The sequence below is a fragment of the Argiope bruennichi genome, chromosome 10 (genome assembly GCF_947563725.1).
Source record: "Argiope bruennichi chromosome 10, qqArgBrue1.1, whole genome shotgun sequence".
In the NCBI taxonomy this organism is placed as follows: domain Eukaryota; kingdom Metazoa; phylum Arthropoda; class Arachnida; order Araneae; family Araneidae; genus Argiope; species Argiope bruennichi.
Window position 1 is genome coordinate 31,785,287 of NC_079160.1, and position 11,778 is coordinate 31,797,064.

At 27.6% G+C, this 11,778-nt stretch overlaps 1 protein-coding gene across 2 annotated transcripts; it reads right to left on the reverse strand.

Moving 5' to 3' along the window:
* Nucleotides 1-387: 387 nt before the first annotated feature.
* On the reverse strand, nucleotides 388-7,997 carry LOC129989345 (uncharacterized). Of its 2 annotated transcripts, none has more exons than XM_056097826.1 (3): nucleotides 7,789-7,997; nucleotides 6,723-6,793; nucleotides 388-2,716 (listed from the first exon to the last, which is right to left on the reverse strand). In XM_056097826.1, the coding sequence occupies exon 3, from the start codon at nucleotides 2,486-2,488 to the stop codon at nucleotides 998-1,000; it is 1,491 nt and encodes a 496-aa protein (XP_055953801.1). In that variant the 5' UTR covers nucleotides 2,489-2,716; nucleotides 6,723-6,793; nucleotides 7,789-7,997; the 3' UTR covers nucleotides 388-997. The 2 variants fall into 2 exon arrangements, with proteins under 2 accessions (XP_055953801.1, XP_055953802.1); XM_056097827.1 differs by lacking the exon at nucleotides 7,789-7,997 and adding an exon at nucleotides 7,347-7,744.
* Between the last annotated feature and the right edge of the window lie 3,781 nt (nucleotides 7,998-11,778).

Sequence of the window (11,778 nt, forward strand, 5' to 3'; positions counted from 1 at the left end):
TAACGAACTTAATCAAGAAATTTAGATATCAGTATGCTGAAAAAATCTTTATATTTGAAGACAAAATAAGTTGATAGACATATTGATATGGCTAAAAGGCATCACTAAATTGAAATGAAAAAAAAAAAAAATTAAAGAAACAGAAGATAGAAAATTAATTTTTAAAGCATGAATAGAGAGTTTATTAGAAAATCCCAAATGTGTTAATGATTCAGCATTAACAAGCTTGATTATTAATACATGAACACAGAAGTTGAAACACAACACGTCCACAATAAAAATTCTATTCTACTTTCTATACCTTTAAGTAAGCATGCATTACAAATACAATACCAGAAGAAAAAATCATGTAAAAATAATCACAACTTCCATTTTTTAAAACCAGTTTTTATTATGAGGCATATCAGAAATATGCATAAACAATGATGAACAGTAACATGACAATTTTTGAATAAATTCAAAGAAGAAATACTCATTATTACAAGCATAATTTTGTAGTACAGGCAAGTCTATGAAATGAAAAAATTAAAATAAAAAATACTGTAGCATGAAAAAACAAAGGACATCTTTCGATAAGCATAGCATATGATTTAGTGTAATAACACAAGTGTCACTCATGGAAAAGTTCCAACATATTTCCACAGTTTTAAGTTCAATGATAAAACATCGTTAGAATTTCCATGGTTTATTTTTTTCAAGTAACAGCAGAATGTTCCTGTTTCTTTTAAGAATTAAAGATATCTGCAAATATGCACCTTACGGTAATGCACAAGCAAGACATTTCCATTTCTGACAAATATTTCATAATATCTGATAAGTTACAGAAAATTAAAAATTTTATGAAAAAATTAAAACAGCATGCACAAAACAGATTTGCAAAAAGTTTTACAAAAGATTTTGCACAATTTCTGATTGTTCTTCAGAATTGATGAGAACCAATTTTAAATTTGGATATTATGAATAATTTGACAATGCCACCCTTACTTTCATGATTTTTCTACTCTTCTATTTCGTCCTCATCTTCCTCCTCCTCCTCTTCGTCCATATCTGATTCCCGATTTCCTGTATCTTCAGCAGGTAGAATCATACGGATTAATTTGAAACATTGATCCCACTTCTTTTTCCTAGCCGAATAAACTTCAACACAAGAAGTAAAGAATTGGGACTCAAAATTGGTCATTGAAGTCCTAGTAACTATTCCTTCTTGTATTATGAATTTCAAAAACTCCCATTTTTCCTCATCTGCAAGAAATTTTTCCCTAGTGGTTCTGTCTTTTAAGATATTATTTATGAACATCACTTTTCGTCGAAAGGTCTTCTTTCTTACTACAAAGGGGATTTTATATCTTATCAACAATACCAGCAAAATCCCTCCAAAACTTGTTTCATTGTTAATAAATAATTTATAGGATGGAGGACTTGTATCCCAAAATTCTAGAAAAAGCTTCCGATAATTGTAATCCTTGTATCCATCCAAATCTTTCGAAAGAATTTCAAGTAATAAAATTCCGAAATCCTTTTCCGGAAGATATTGCCATGTCAAGCTTACCATTTCCATGAAAACCCTTTGTCTTGGCCAGCTTAGAAAGCTTTTTAAGATAAGCAATGCATTGCTTTCAAAGACTTTGGTACGATCTTCTTCATCCAACTGGGAGAATAAGAAATATACAGAATCATTCAAATCCTGTTCTGAAAACTTGATGTAAGTTTGTTGAGCTGTATGAGGGCCCGTGGCTATGTACTCAATGCATGGAACTATCATACGCTTCCTTTCATCAAATGTCAATTTCTTAAAAAAGTATTCAGTAGCTATTTTATTCCCTTCAAGTGCTGCACACCGAAATGCAAAGATATTAGTGAGTTCTTCATGTACTGTAAACACATTATGATCCAAAGGCACTTCTTGTATAAAATAAGACCAATAAACAACCAAACCATGTTGTTCTACCAGTTTGGGATCCCTCCCATTATGGAAAGCTTTCTTTGTTGTTCTACGGAATTTTCCCCAGAGAATACGTATATCATCTTCCAGGCAGTACAAGCATGCCAATTTGTATCGCTTTTTGATGTCTATGGTTTCATCTTTTATGACTGTTTTGGCAGTTCTTCTGTGATCAATCTTGCCATGAGGTGTCCAGCAAAAATCATCAGGAGTTTCAATGCCCAAGTAAGAATTTTTTGTATGATAATCAATCCATTTTAAGATTTCCAGGCTAATTTGCCAAACCGAATCAAGAACTCTTTTTCTTAATTTTTCAGGAATACATACCGTTGACATTATTTCAGCAGCTTTAAGTGTAACCAATTTCCAATCTTTCTGTTCTTCATATGGAAATTTCTTATAAATCATTTTGTGATAGTCACAATCTTTGATTAAAGCTTTAAGTTCTGGCTGTTGGCACAGTGTCACAGTAACTTTAAAAATAGCTATATCTTCCAAGGTAGGATCAGAGGGATTTACAGCCCTTTCAAGTATTTCTTCAAACATGATTGATTTGGTTTATTGCAAAGCCACAAGAGCAAAAATATTAAGTATTGTGGTAAAATAAGAATTGTTATTCCACACTATGTTACATAATAATGAAGTTTCATAGTCTAGTTTACTCCAAGTTACTGTTACTTTAGCCTATGAGTCACTAACAAGATTTTTAAAAAATCAGTCTGATGAGTCAGAACACTAAATTCCACCAGCAATTAGTCCACTTTTTTGTTCTTGCTAAAAAAGAAGGAAGTTCAAATAATGAAAAAATATTTTTTAGAAAGGAAAAAATCAAAATCAATTAAAAGAGCACTATTTGTATATTTATAAGAATTGGACTAGGAATAAGGATACCAAAATTATTTAGAATTATTTATAAATATCATTAAAAACAAGAAGGAATAAAAAAAAGAAGAAATTTAATTTGTTTATTCTATGCTTTCTTTATGGCAAAATGTCAGTTGCCAAATGAATGATAAAAGATTAATCCACATATGTAGAAAATATAAACAATAAAATAATTAAAAAATTATAAATAACAAAATTTAACTTTACAGATTTCTTTTAATTATAAATTTTTATGCATTCAAACAATTCTAAAAAGCTTTTTATATAAGGAGATAATGTACTGTAGCTAAAATGCAAGAATCAAACTTTGCTTTGAAAATATAAAAAATAGATATATTTGCACCTTAAGTACAAGTCGTTGCTGAATTTTAGGCCTAGCTACCTGTCATAAGCAAAACATAGTATTGCATGCTACTGTAAATAAAACGTAGAGATGTCGAGTCCGAGATATCCGAAAATGACATCATATAGATCAAAACTATAAATTACTTATAGTTATAAATTACTTATATAATTTGTTATTACTTGCACGGCAACATGACGTTTGCAAGTAATAACAAAAGCTATAGTTTTGATCTATATGACGTCATTCACGGATATCTCGGGCGCGACATATAGTGAGATTTTAGCTAAGATTAACATGCCATTTTTGGTAATTAATCACTGATTACAATAAACATGAATCTTTGGCAATTTTCTTAGCATTTAATCACTAATATACAGTTAACACATTAGAGCCAATAGATAAAAGTCTATAAAATGTAGAACATAGCAACATAAATAACATGTTATAAAATCTAGGGCATTTTAATATGTTGACCCTTTACTTGGAAAGGGAAGTAGATTTTTAGTCTAGAGATGTATTCTAGTAAATTATTTTATATGTCTCCATCAGAAAGAAACAAATTTAATTCAAATTTAAGAAACATGAAAACCAAACTATCATTACAGGCACATATTTGAACTGCTTTGTATATTACATAGTCACATTAGATAACATACAGGATGTCCCAAAAAGATTGAAACATGATTTAATTATTTACCCATTAAAGATAAGTGGACGATGTAAATTGAAAAATAGTTTAAAATAAGGTGCTGAATAAGACTATGTTAATAAATTGCTTTTGATCCGGTAATTTTCCAAAAGTTACACTTTGTAACTTTTTATGCGACCCCTCTATATAAATTTGGTCCATTAGAATGACCCCCCCCCCCTCCTCCCATTCAATAAGATCATTAGAAAAAAACTCCATAACTGTATTTTTAAAACTAAACAAATTATGATAGAGCAAAAAATTTGACTTGTGCTATTTTTCACATCATGTAAAATGCTGTTTTTTCCAATGAGGCCCTATATAAATTAACAATGAATATTTTTAGATAAAAAATGTGGCATGTGTCAAAAAAAAAATCCTAAATGTCTTTAAATAAAGCTTTAATAGACAAAGATCAACAATGGTCTGCCTATGCAAGCAGGAGGTGCATGTGGTCTCGCAGTTGGCACATAGAATTAAAAAAAAATCATACATACAGAGAGATAAGACATTTTATAAAATGTATTTCAGAAAGATCTTATGATAAAAGAAAATCATCAGCATTTCACTATGCAGTTAAAAAAAATATTTTAATATAAATATTTGATGAACATGGCATCAATCGCCTATGAATTAATTTATAGAATGTTATTTTGAAAAATTGTGATAAATTTTACAATAAATTATTTGCATGTTTTTATTTTATATTTTAATTTTTATGAATAAAAATCAGTCTGAACATTAAAAAAAAACACCTTTAAGAATACATGATGGTGCCGAGAATATGCCTAAATAGCAAAAAAGGGATTTAATGTAAATATTGTACATTTTATATTTTTATAATAGGTAGTAAATTTTATTTCTATTTTGTTATATGGTCTCTATGCAACATGTTCAACTTTGAATTTATAACTCATTCGATTTTTAATATATGAGTATTTTTTTTTTTTTTTTTTTTTGTAATGATGTTGTTTAAAAAAAATTAGCTTTGTAATTGTCTAAATTTATACGAAGGGGTCATATAAAAATTGAAAATATGTAACTTAAAAAATTAAAGGCAATTTTTTATTTTTTTATTAACATGGTCATTCCATACCATACTTTAAACTACTTTGCAACTTACATTGCCCATTTATCTTTAACAGGTAAAGAATTAAACTGTGTTTCAATATTTTTGGGTCACCCTGTATAGTACCTTAATATAAAGTCCTTCAATATTTCCAATCATTCAATAAGAAAAAGTTAAGGATGGAATATATTCAGCAATAAGCAGTTTCGTTTCAGAAGAATCATTAATAATGTCGTTTCAGCATTTTTTTTCTTTTTCCATTATAAATGAATTTTGTCTATCATACTATTTATTGGCAAATACTATTTTTCTTGATATGTTTCAATATTTTGTTTTATGAAGTAAGAGTTTGAGGGGAGCATATATCTTACCGATTGATGGTTACCAAATTTTTGCATTTGCAAATTTTCATCAGTGAAAGTTTCCAAGGATATATAAAAGAGATAATAAAAAAATGTATCACATGCTAAGTAATTATATTTTGTCTTTTGGCAAAACATCCTAGATGCCTATCTACCTATACAGGATAATCTGTACCAAAATCACGTATGTTGAATCATCGAAGAAGAATGAAAATAACATTTTTATTGAACTGAGATAACTCTTGATTTTATAAATCTCAGTATTAGCAATTTAACATATGCATGTAACTTTCTTAAGAACTGGAAATTTCAGCTACTAATATTAAACATGTTTTTCAAGATATCTTCAATACATATTATATTCTTTACTAACCTTAAGTTAATAGGAAATAATAAATTTCTTTAATATCATAAAATGTATTTTTAGACATTCAGATGCAGAGCAATTTATAAATTAATAGTAAAAGAATTATTTCTTAAAAGTAAAAACATATACAATAAAATGCAACATCTACTATAAGATATCGAATTTTCTATATTTCAGCATAGTTAAAATGTAGTGATATTTGGATGATATTAAAGTAAAATTATCTGTTCAAATTTTAAAAAAACTCTTTTACTTAGAATCAATTAAAGAAGCTACAAATAATAAATTTATAATCCAATTACCAGTTAACTCTAAAGCAGAAATGAGGTGAAAAAGATACACTAAATATACTTATTATTTAGTGTATCTTATAAAATTATTTATTATATCAAATAAAAATTCCTTTGACCAGCATCTTGTATCATTAAAATGAAGGTTGTTATTGTTAAAACATAACAAGTAAATGTTTCATTTTTCTAATACAATCTTGCTTTCAAGGATTAACTCTAAAAATTATCAATTGCTATCTAGATTTAGATTCCATGTTAGAATGTTAATGAGTAGGTTTTAAAAGCATTGTACAGACTCAAATATTGCTAACAATATGCATTTGCTATAACTGAAAAGGAAAAGTGGATAAACGTATGACAAAGATTAGGGCAAAAGATTTTATTATGTTGAAAAAACCAGAAATGCTTTCACATTCATATAAAATACTTATCCAAGTACATCTTTTTTCAAAATATAATCTTTATAACAACTCTTATGAGTATTGTAATTTCTAATATTTTTACAATGTTTTAAATTTATATTTATTACATGATAAATTGGTTTGCTTACAAATAAATTAAATAAAACAAAATAATTATAATTGATCTTTCGGAATGAGAAAAAACATAAAGAGATAAAAAAAAATATATAAGAAAACACTGAATTATAACAAAACTGCCTAATCAGAACTAAGTTGATCTTAAAATGAATATCTTAGCACTAAAATAAAGTTCAGTTTCACAAATTATAAAAATACATGCAGAATCATTCATAAATTCTCATTGATTATTACCTCATAAAATGAAAGTCAATCCAAGAATTTGGATGAACACTAGGATTTCATCTTGCATTATACGTCACCTCCTAAAATATTGGAAAAAAGTCATTTTTAAGAAAAAGGCATTTCTAAAAATGAACACTGAAAGAGCATTTTGATACAGAAAATAACATTTATTTAAAATAAGGCAATAATTCATATATCATCACATATCATTTTTATACATATATCATCCATAGTTGCTAACTTAAATTAAAATGTAAGTATGATTAAGTCAGATAAAGAAACAGTACATATTTTTTTAAATAACTGTAAAGTTAAGTATTATTATAGTAATAATCAGAAACAAAAAACTTTTAAAAGGAAAAAAAAAGCAATTTACAGCATCTAAATTTTTAAGTAAACACCAATTAAGTTTAATAATATATTGATATATATATATATATATTATCAAAATGAATTTAGAGCAATCATGCATACTTTGATAAGAACATATGTTGAAAAAAACATCCCTTTTATAACATTTTTTTAGTTGTAATTATAAGCCAATCAATGATATAAATCGAATCAATATAAAATGGAGTAAAATTATATGTCCAAAAAAAATTTCAATAGATCTAACGATATTTTTTGGCTTACAGGTATCGGCACTTCATCTCCATTAACAGCAGATCTATTAAGAACATCTATTCAATTCGACAATTAGAATTCGAAAAAGAATAAACACAACATAAAAATTTTAAAAAAATCATGTACAGTTTTAAGAAACTAAATATATATTATTTGCCTCTTCCGTTAATTCTGCAAATCATATTAATGAAAGTGAAATGTCAAATTATGTAGCCGAGGATTCTCATCTTTCACTTATTTGGAAGATAAAATACTGAGTTAAAAAAATGAAATGATACACGAGTTATGTGGTTCCCGGAAATTCTGATATTTATAAGATCTTAACAGAACTTCATTACATTAAAATATAATACAAACATATGGATATTTTTTCTCTACAATTGCACATTACGGGACGCGCTTCTAGAAAATTATCGTTCAATTCAAAAGGATTTAGATGACTTGTGTTTACTTTTTAGCAGGTCTGTGACAGAAGGTTGCCGATTTACGGTCTGTTTCAAATGAAACTTTTTTCGCTCTCCTTCGTTTCTTCACAAATTAACTAAGCATTCAAATAAGTATTGCTATTTTAATCAAAGATGCACTGATGCCGGACACTTCGTTGGTTATCCCCTAGCTGAAGAGCGGGCAGCTTCTAAAGCCTCATTTGAAGTCTCTCATACTCTCGCTCTTTTTCGTTAGAAAAGAAATTTTCAGCTATGCTATTTATTTAAAAAATGGCTTGAAAATCAATTTTTTAAAAATATACATTATATAATAACAAGATCATATTTTTAAGGAGAAAAGAGTAATAAAGATCCAACGACATAATGGTCTTATTTTAATAAATAATTCCTTTTGCATCGCTTGAGTTCGAGGCTATACAAACCACGGATATTTTTTTTTTTGTATATATTTATCTGACGTTTTTTAAATTTGCAATTATGTATGCAAACACTTTATGCCTATAGTCTTATTTTAATGGATTTTAAAGACTGAAAAGAATAACTGAAATATAACTAGCAAACTTAACTAATTAATTAATAATTTATTGTAACGGTTATCCATTATTTGAAATTGAAAATTGATCACCAATAGGCAATTTGTAATTATTTCCGGTGATGAGATATAGAGAGTAAGAATTGCTGTTAAATTACTTTCAAATAAAAGGATTGGTGCATTCTGTCAATAAAATCAAGATTTAAAATTCCAATGCTATGACAGTAAATTGAAGATTAGGAATACCTTTTCATCAACTTTCTGCTGTTCTTTCATGATTATAATTCGCTGCCAAAACGCTGTATTTGAGTGTATCACTTGTAAACGCTATTCCGCTGATGGTTCAATTCTAACATATTTTCTTTTCATAATTTTCATGCTTTTCTCTGACAACAATCGGAATTACTCATTTTAAAAGAACTTGTGACATTTAAAAAAAATGTCAATAATTTCCACCGAAACAAAAATTTTCCAACTTTCTTGGTTGAGAAGCAAATTCCAAACGGTTTTAAATAAAAACTTGCGGAAATGGTCTCCCTAAAACTTTCTCGCATACATTCTAATAGAAGTGCTTTCCCAAAGAACTTCTTGAATGGTGTTGGCGTAAATAATTACGAAATATTCACATTTGGTGTCAATTTAGCATTTTTACTGATTCTATTGGGTGATCCTTGGCGAGTTTTTTAGCCCTTAATCTTTTTCATGAGGTTAATAATAACCGAAAATAGAATTTGTGTTTTTCTTAATCGATTGAAACCAAAATTTAACTCAGAACTATACTTGTAGTAACAAAAGCATATATTAAATTTAATAAATTTAAGTCCCTGCGTTTTTAAATTATTGCAATTAGACGTTTTTGAAAGTACATACCGACAGATGGTCCACCCTTAGTTGAATTTGGCTCAAAATTTGATAGGAATCTACATTTTAGATATTAAATTTGTGTACCGAATTTTATCTTTCTACCCCTCTTCGTTTTGTAGTTGTCATTTTAACTTATACTTCGAACAGCCGGATAAACAGACTTCTTATGAAAACGGATTTTACTCAAAATTTGACAGAAATCTGCAAATTTGGTGTAAAGACTGCATACCAAATTTCATCTATCTAGCTCAAGGTACTTTTGAATTATCTCATCAGACAGATAAACATTTTCCAAAAATGTGTTTTGCGAACTCAAGGCAGTCTAAAATGTGGAAATACGTCAAAATCTCGAGTGCGATTTTTTTTTTTTTTTTTTTTTTTTTACGGTTACAATACTTTCTTTATATTTTATATATGAGAAGGTAAAAATTATCTCTTTAATGACACCAATATATTTTTCATATAATCTTTTCTTTGTTTTTAATTTTTTTAGAAATATCTTTTTTGTTTGTTTGTTTTCCTGCCTAATTTTAACGATAAATTTTGTAGTTGCAATTAGATTTAAGCTGTTTTATTATTGCATCAATTATTTAATTGTGCAACTTACTTTTATTGTTAGAAGAAAAAGATTTTGCTTATTATCTGCGCTGTTAATATGAAGAATAAGAAAGTGAAGGTGTAATTCTGCAAAAAACAAAGTGCAATTAGTAGACATAACTATAACAATATACTTATTTTTTTATTGATACCATAATGTAGTGGAATTTCAACAGGAAGATTATTATGCAATATAAACAGAACATATGAAAGGCTATAAAATAATTGGGCTCTAATGTCTATCACTAATGTCTATTGAGCGAAAACAAATTTCTGCTTTTTGGCTGTTTTGATGAATGGAATTGTACATAAAAGTTTTGTTAAAAATAAAAAATAGGCATTGTTCCAGGTGAGCCAAGAGTTGCCAAAAGCGACCAGTAAATAAATAAAGATATTGGAACGCATAAACTTTTTAATTTTTTACTACAATACTTGGAAATATCCTTCATATTTATCAAAATACTAAACTAGTTAACTCTACAGTATTGAAAGTAAAGTGGACTTATTAGTTGTTAATGAAAAATAATTCATAAATAGTTCTATAGCAATCTGAATCGGCAATACAGTACACTCTCGAGTATCTGGCCTAATGGGACGAAAGGGCAGATTGGATGACAAAAAAAAGTCAGATAGGCCAAAGTTCTATAAACTCATTTCTTTGCCCACCAATACCAGAAGACAGAGTTTTTACACCAAATTCACTGTTATAATACATATTTTGTCACTTCTTACTGAATACTAACCCACCATTTATCTCAAACCACGTAGAATGTGAACGTGACCGCTGCCCGGTGAATCATAAAAGTCGCTGCCGGTAATGTGTCCATCTAAAATAGAAGGCTCTGTACTGATAATTTATATATGTTTTTACATTATACTGCATGTTTCAAGAATTTATTAGAGAAGAAATAAGCTAAAAGATTTGCATTTTAATATAAATTCTTCAATGCCTAACTTTAATGCATGAAATATAAACAAAACATTAACGTAAATCGTAGGCCTAACTCTTAAGAAAATGGACTCAAACTGATTTTATTTTTCACTGATGAATAATACATATATGAAAAGGTAATGCTAATATAAGAGTCAAAACTTACAGTTCTTAGTTGTTGAAAATCTAGGCCTGATAGTAGGGAATGTAATGTATTAGGAATTCTAAGAAAATTTTTGCAAAGTTTCAATTATGAACGACCGTGAAATTTCTGAGTATTTCTTGTGGGAAATGCTGGATTTTCCAAGTCATCTTAAGATGCAAGAATATGAATAAAATTTACAGGTTTATCTTGAATAAAACAGAGTAATTATGAAGAACATATGTAATAATACAATGGCAAATCAGTCATCGTACCATTTACAAATCTCTGGATTATTTAACGTAAGAGTTCAAAAGATTTATCGTCTGAAATGCAATACATGCCTCGCATTTTGTTATTCATACATTTGTGAGGTTATGCTGCTTAAAATTATATTCCACTATCCAGAATTTGTATTCCTTGCTTCGCATATTGTTATTTATGCAAATGTATCGTTATGCTATCTAATATTTTAATAATAATATATATTTTAATAATAATAATATATATTTTAATAATAATAATATATATTTTAATAATAATAATATAATAAAAAATAATAATATAATAATTTAATAAAAATATTTTAATAATAATAATATATAATATATATTTTAAGCTTCGCATTTCATTATTCATGCAATTATGATATTATGCTATTTCGAATTTGTATTTTATTGTTAATTATGCAACTGTAATGTTATACTATCTAGAATTTGTATCCCACTTTCAAATCTTGTTATTCATGCAACTGCATTGTTATGCTATCTAGAATTTATATTTCCCTATCTAGAATTTGTATTCCATACTTCGTTATTTGTTATTTGTGCAACTGTGTGGTTATGCTATCTAGAAATAAATTCTGCTATCAAGAATTTGTATTCTATGCTATGTATTTTGTTATTCATGCAATTTTATTGTTCCACTAC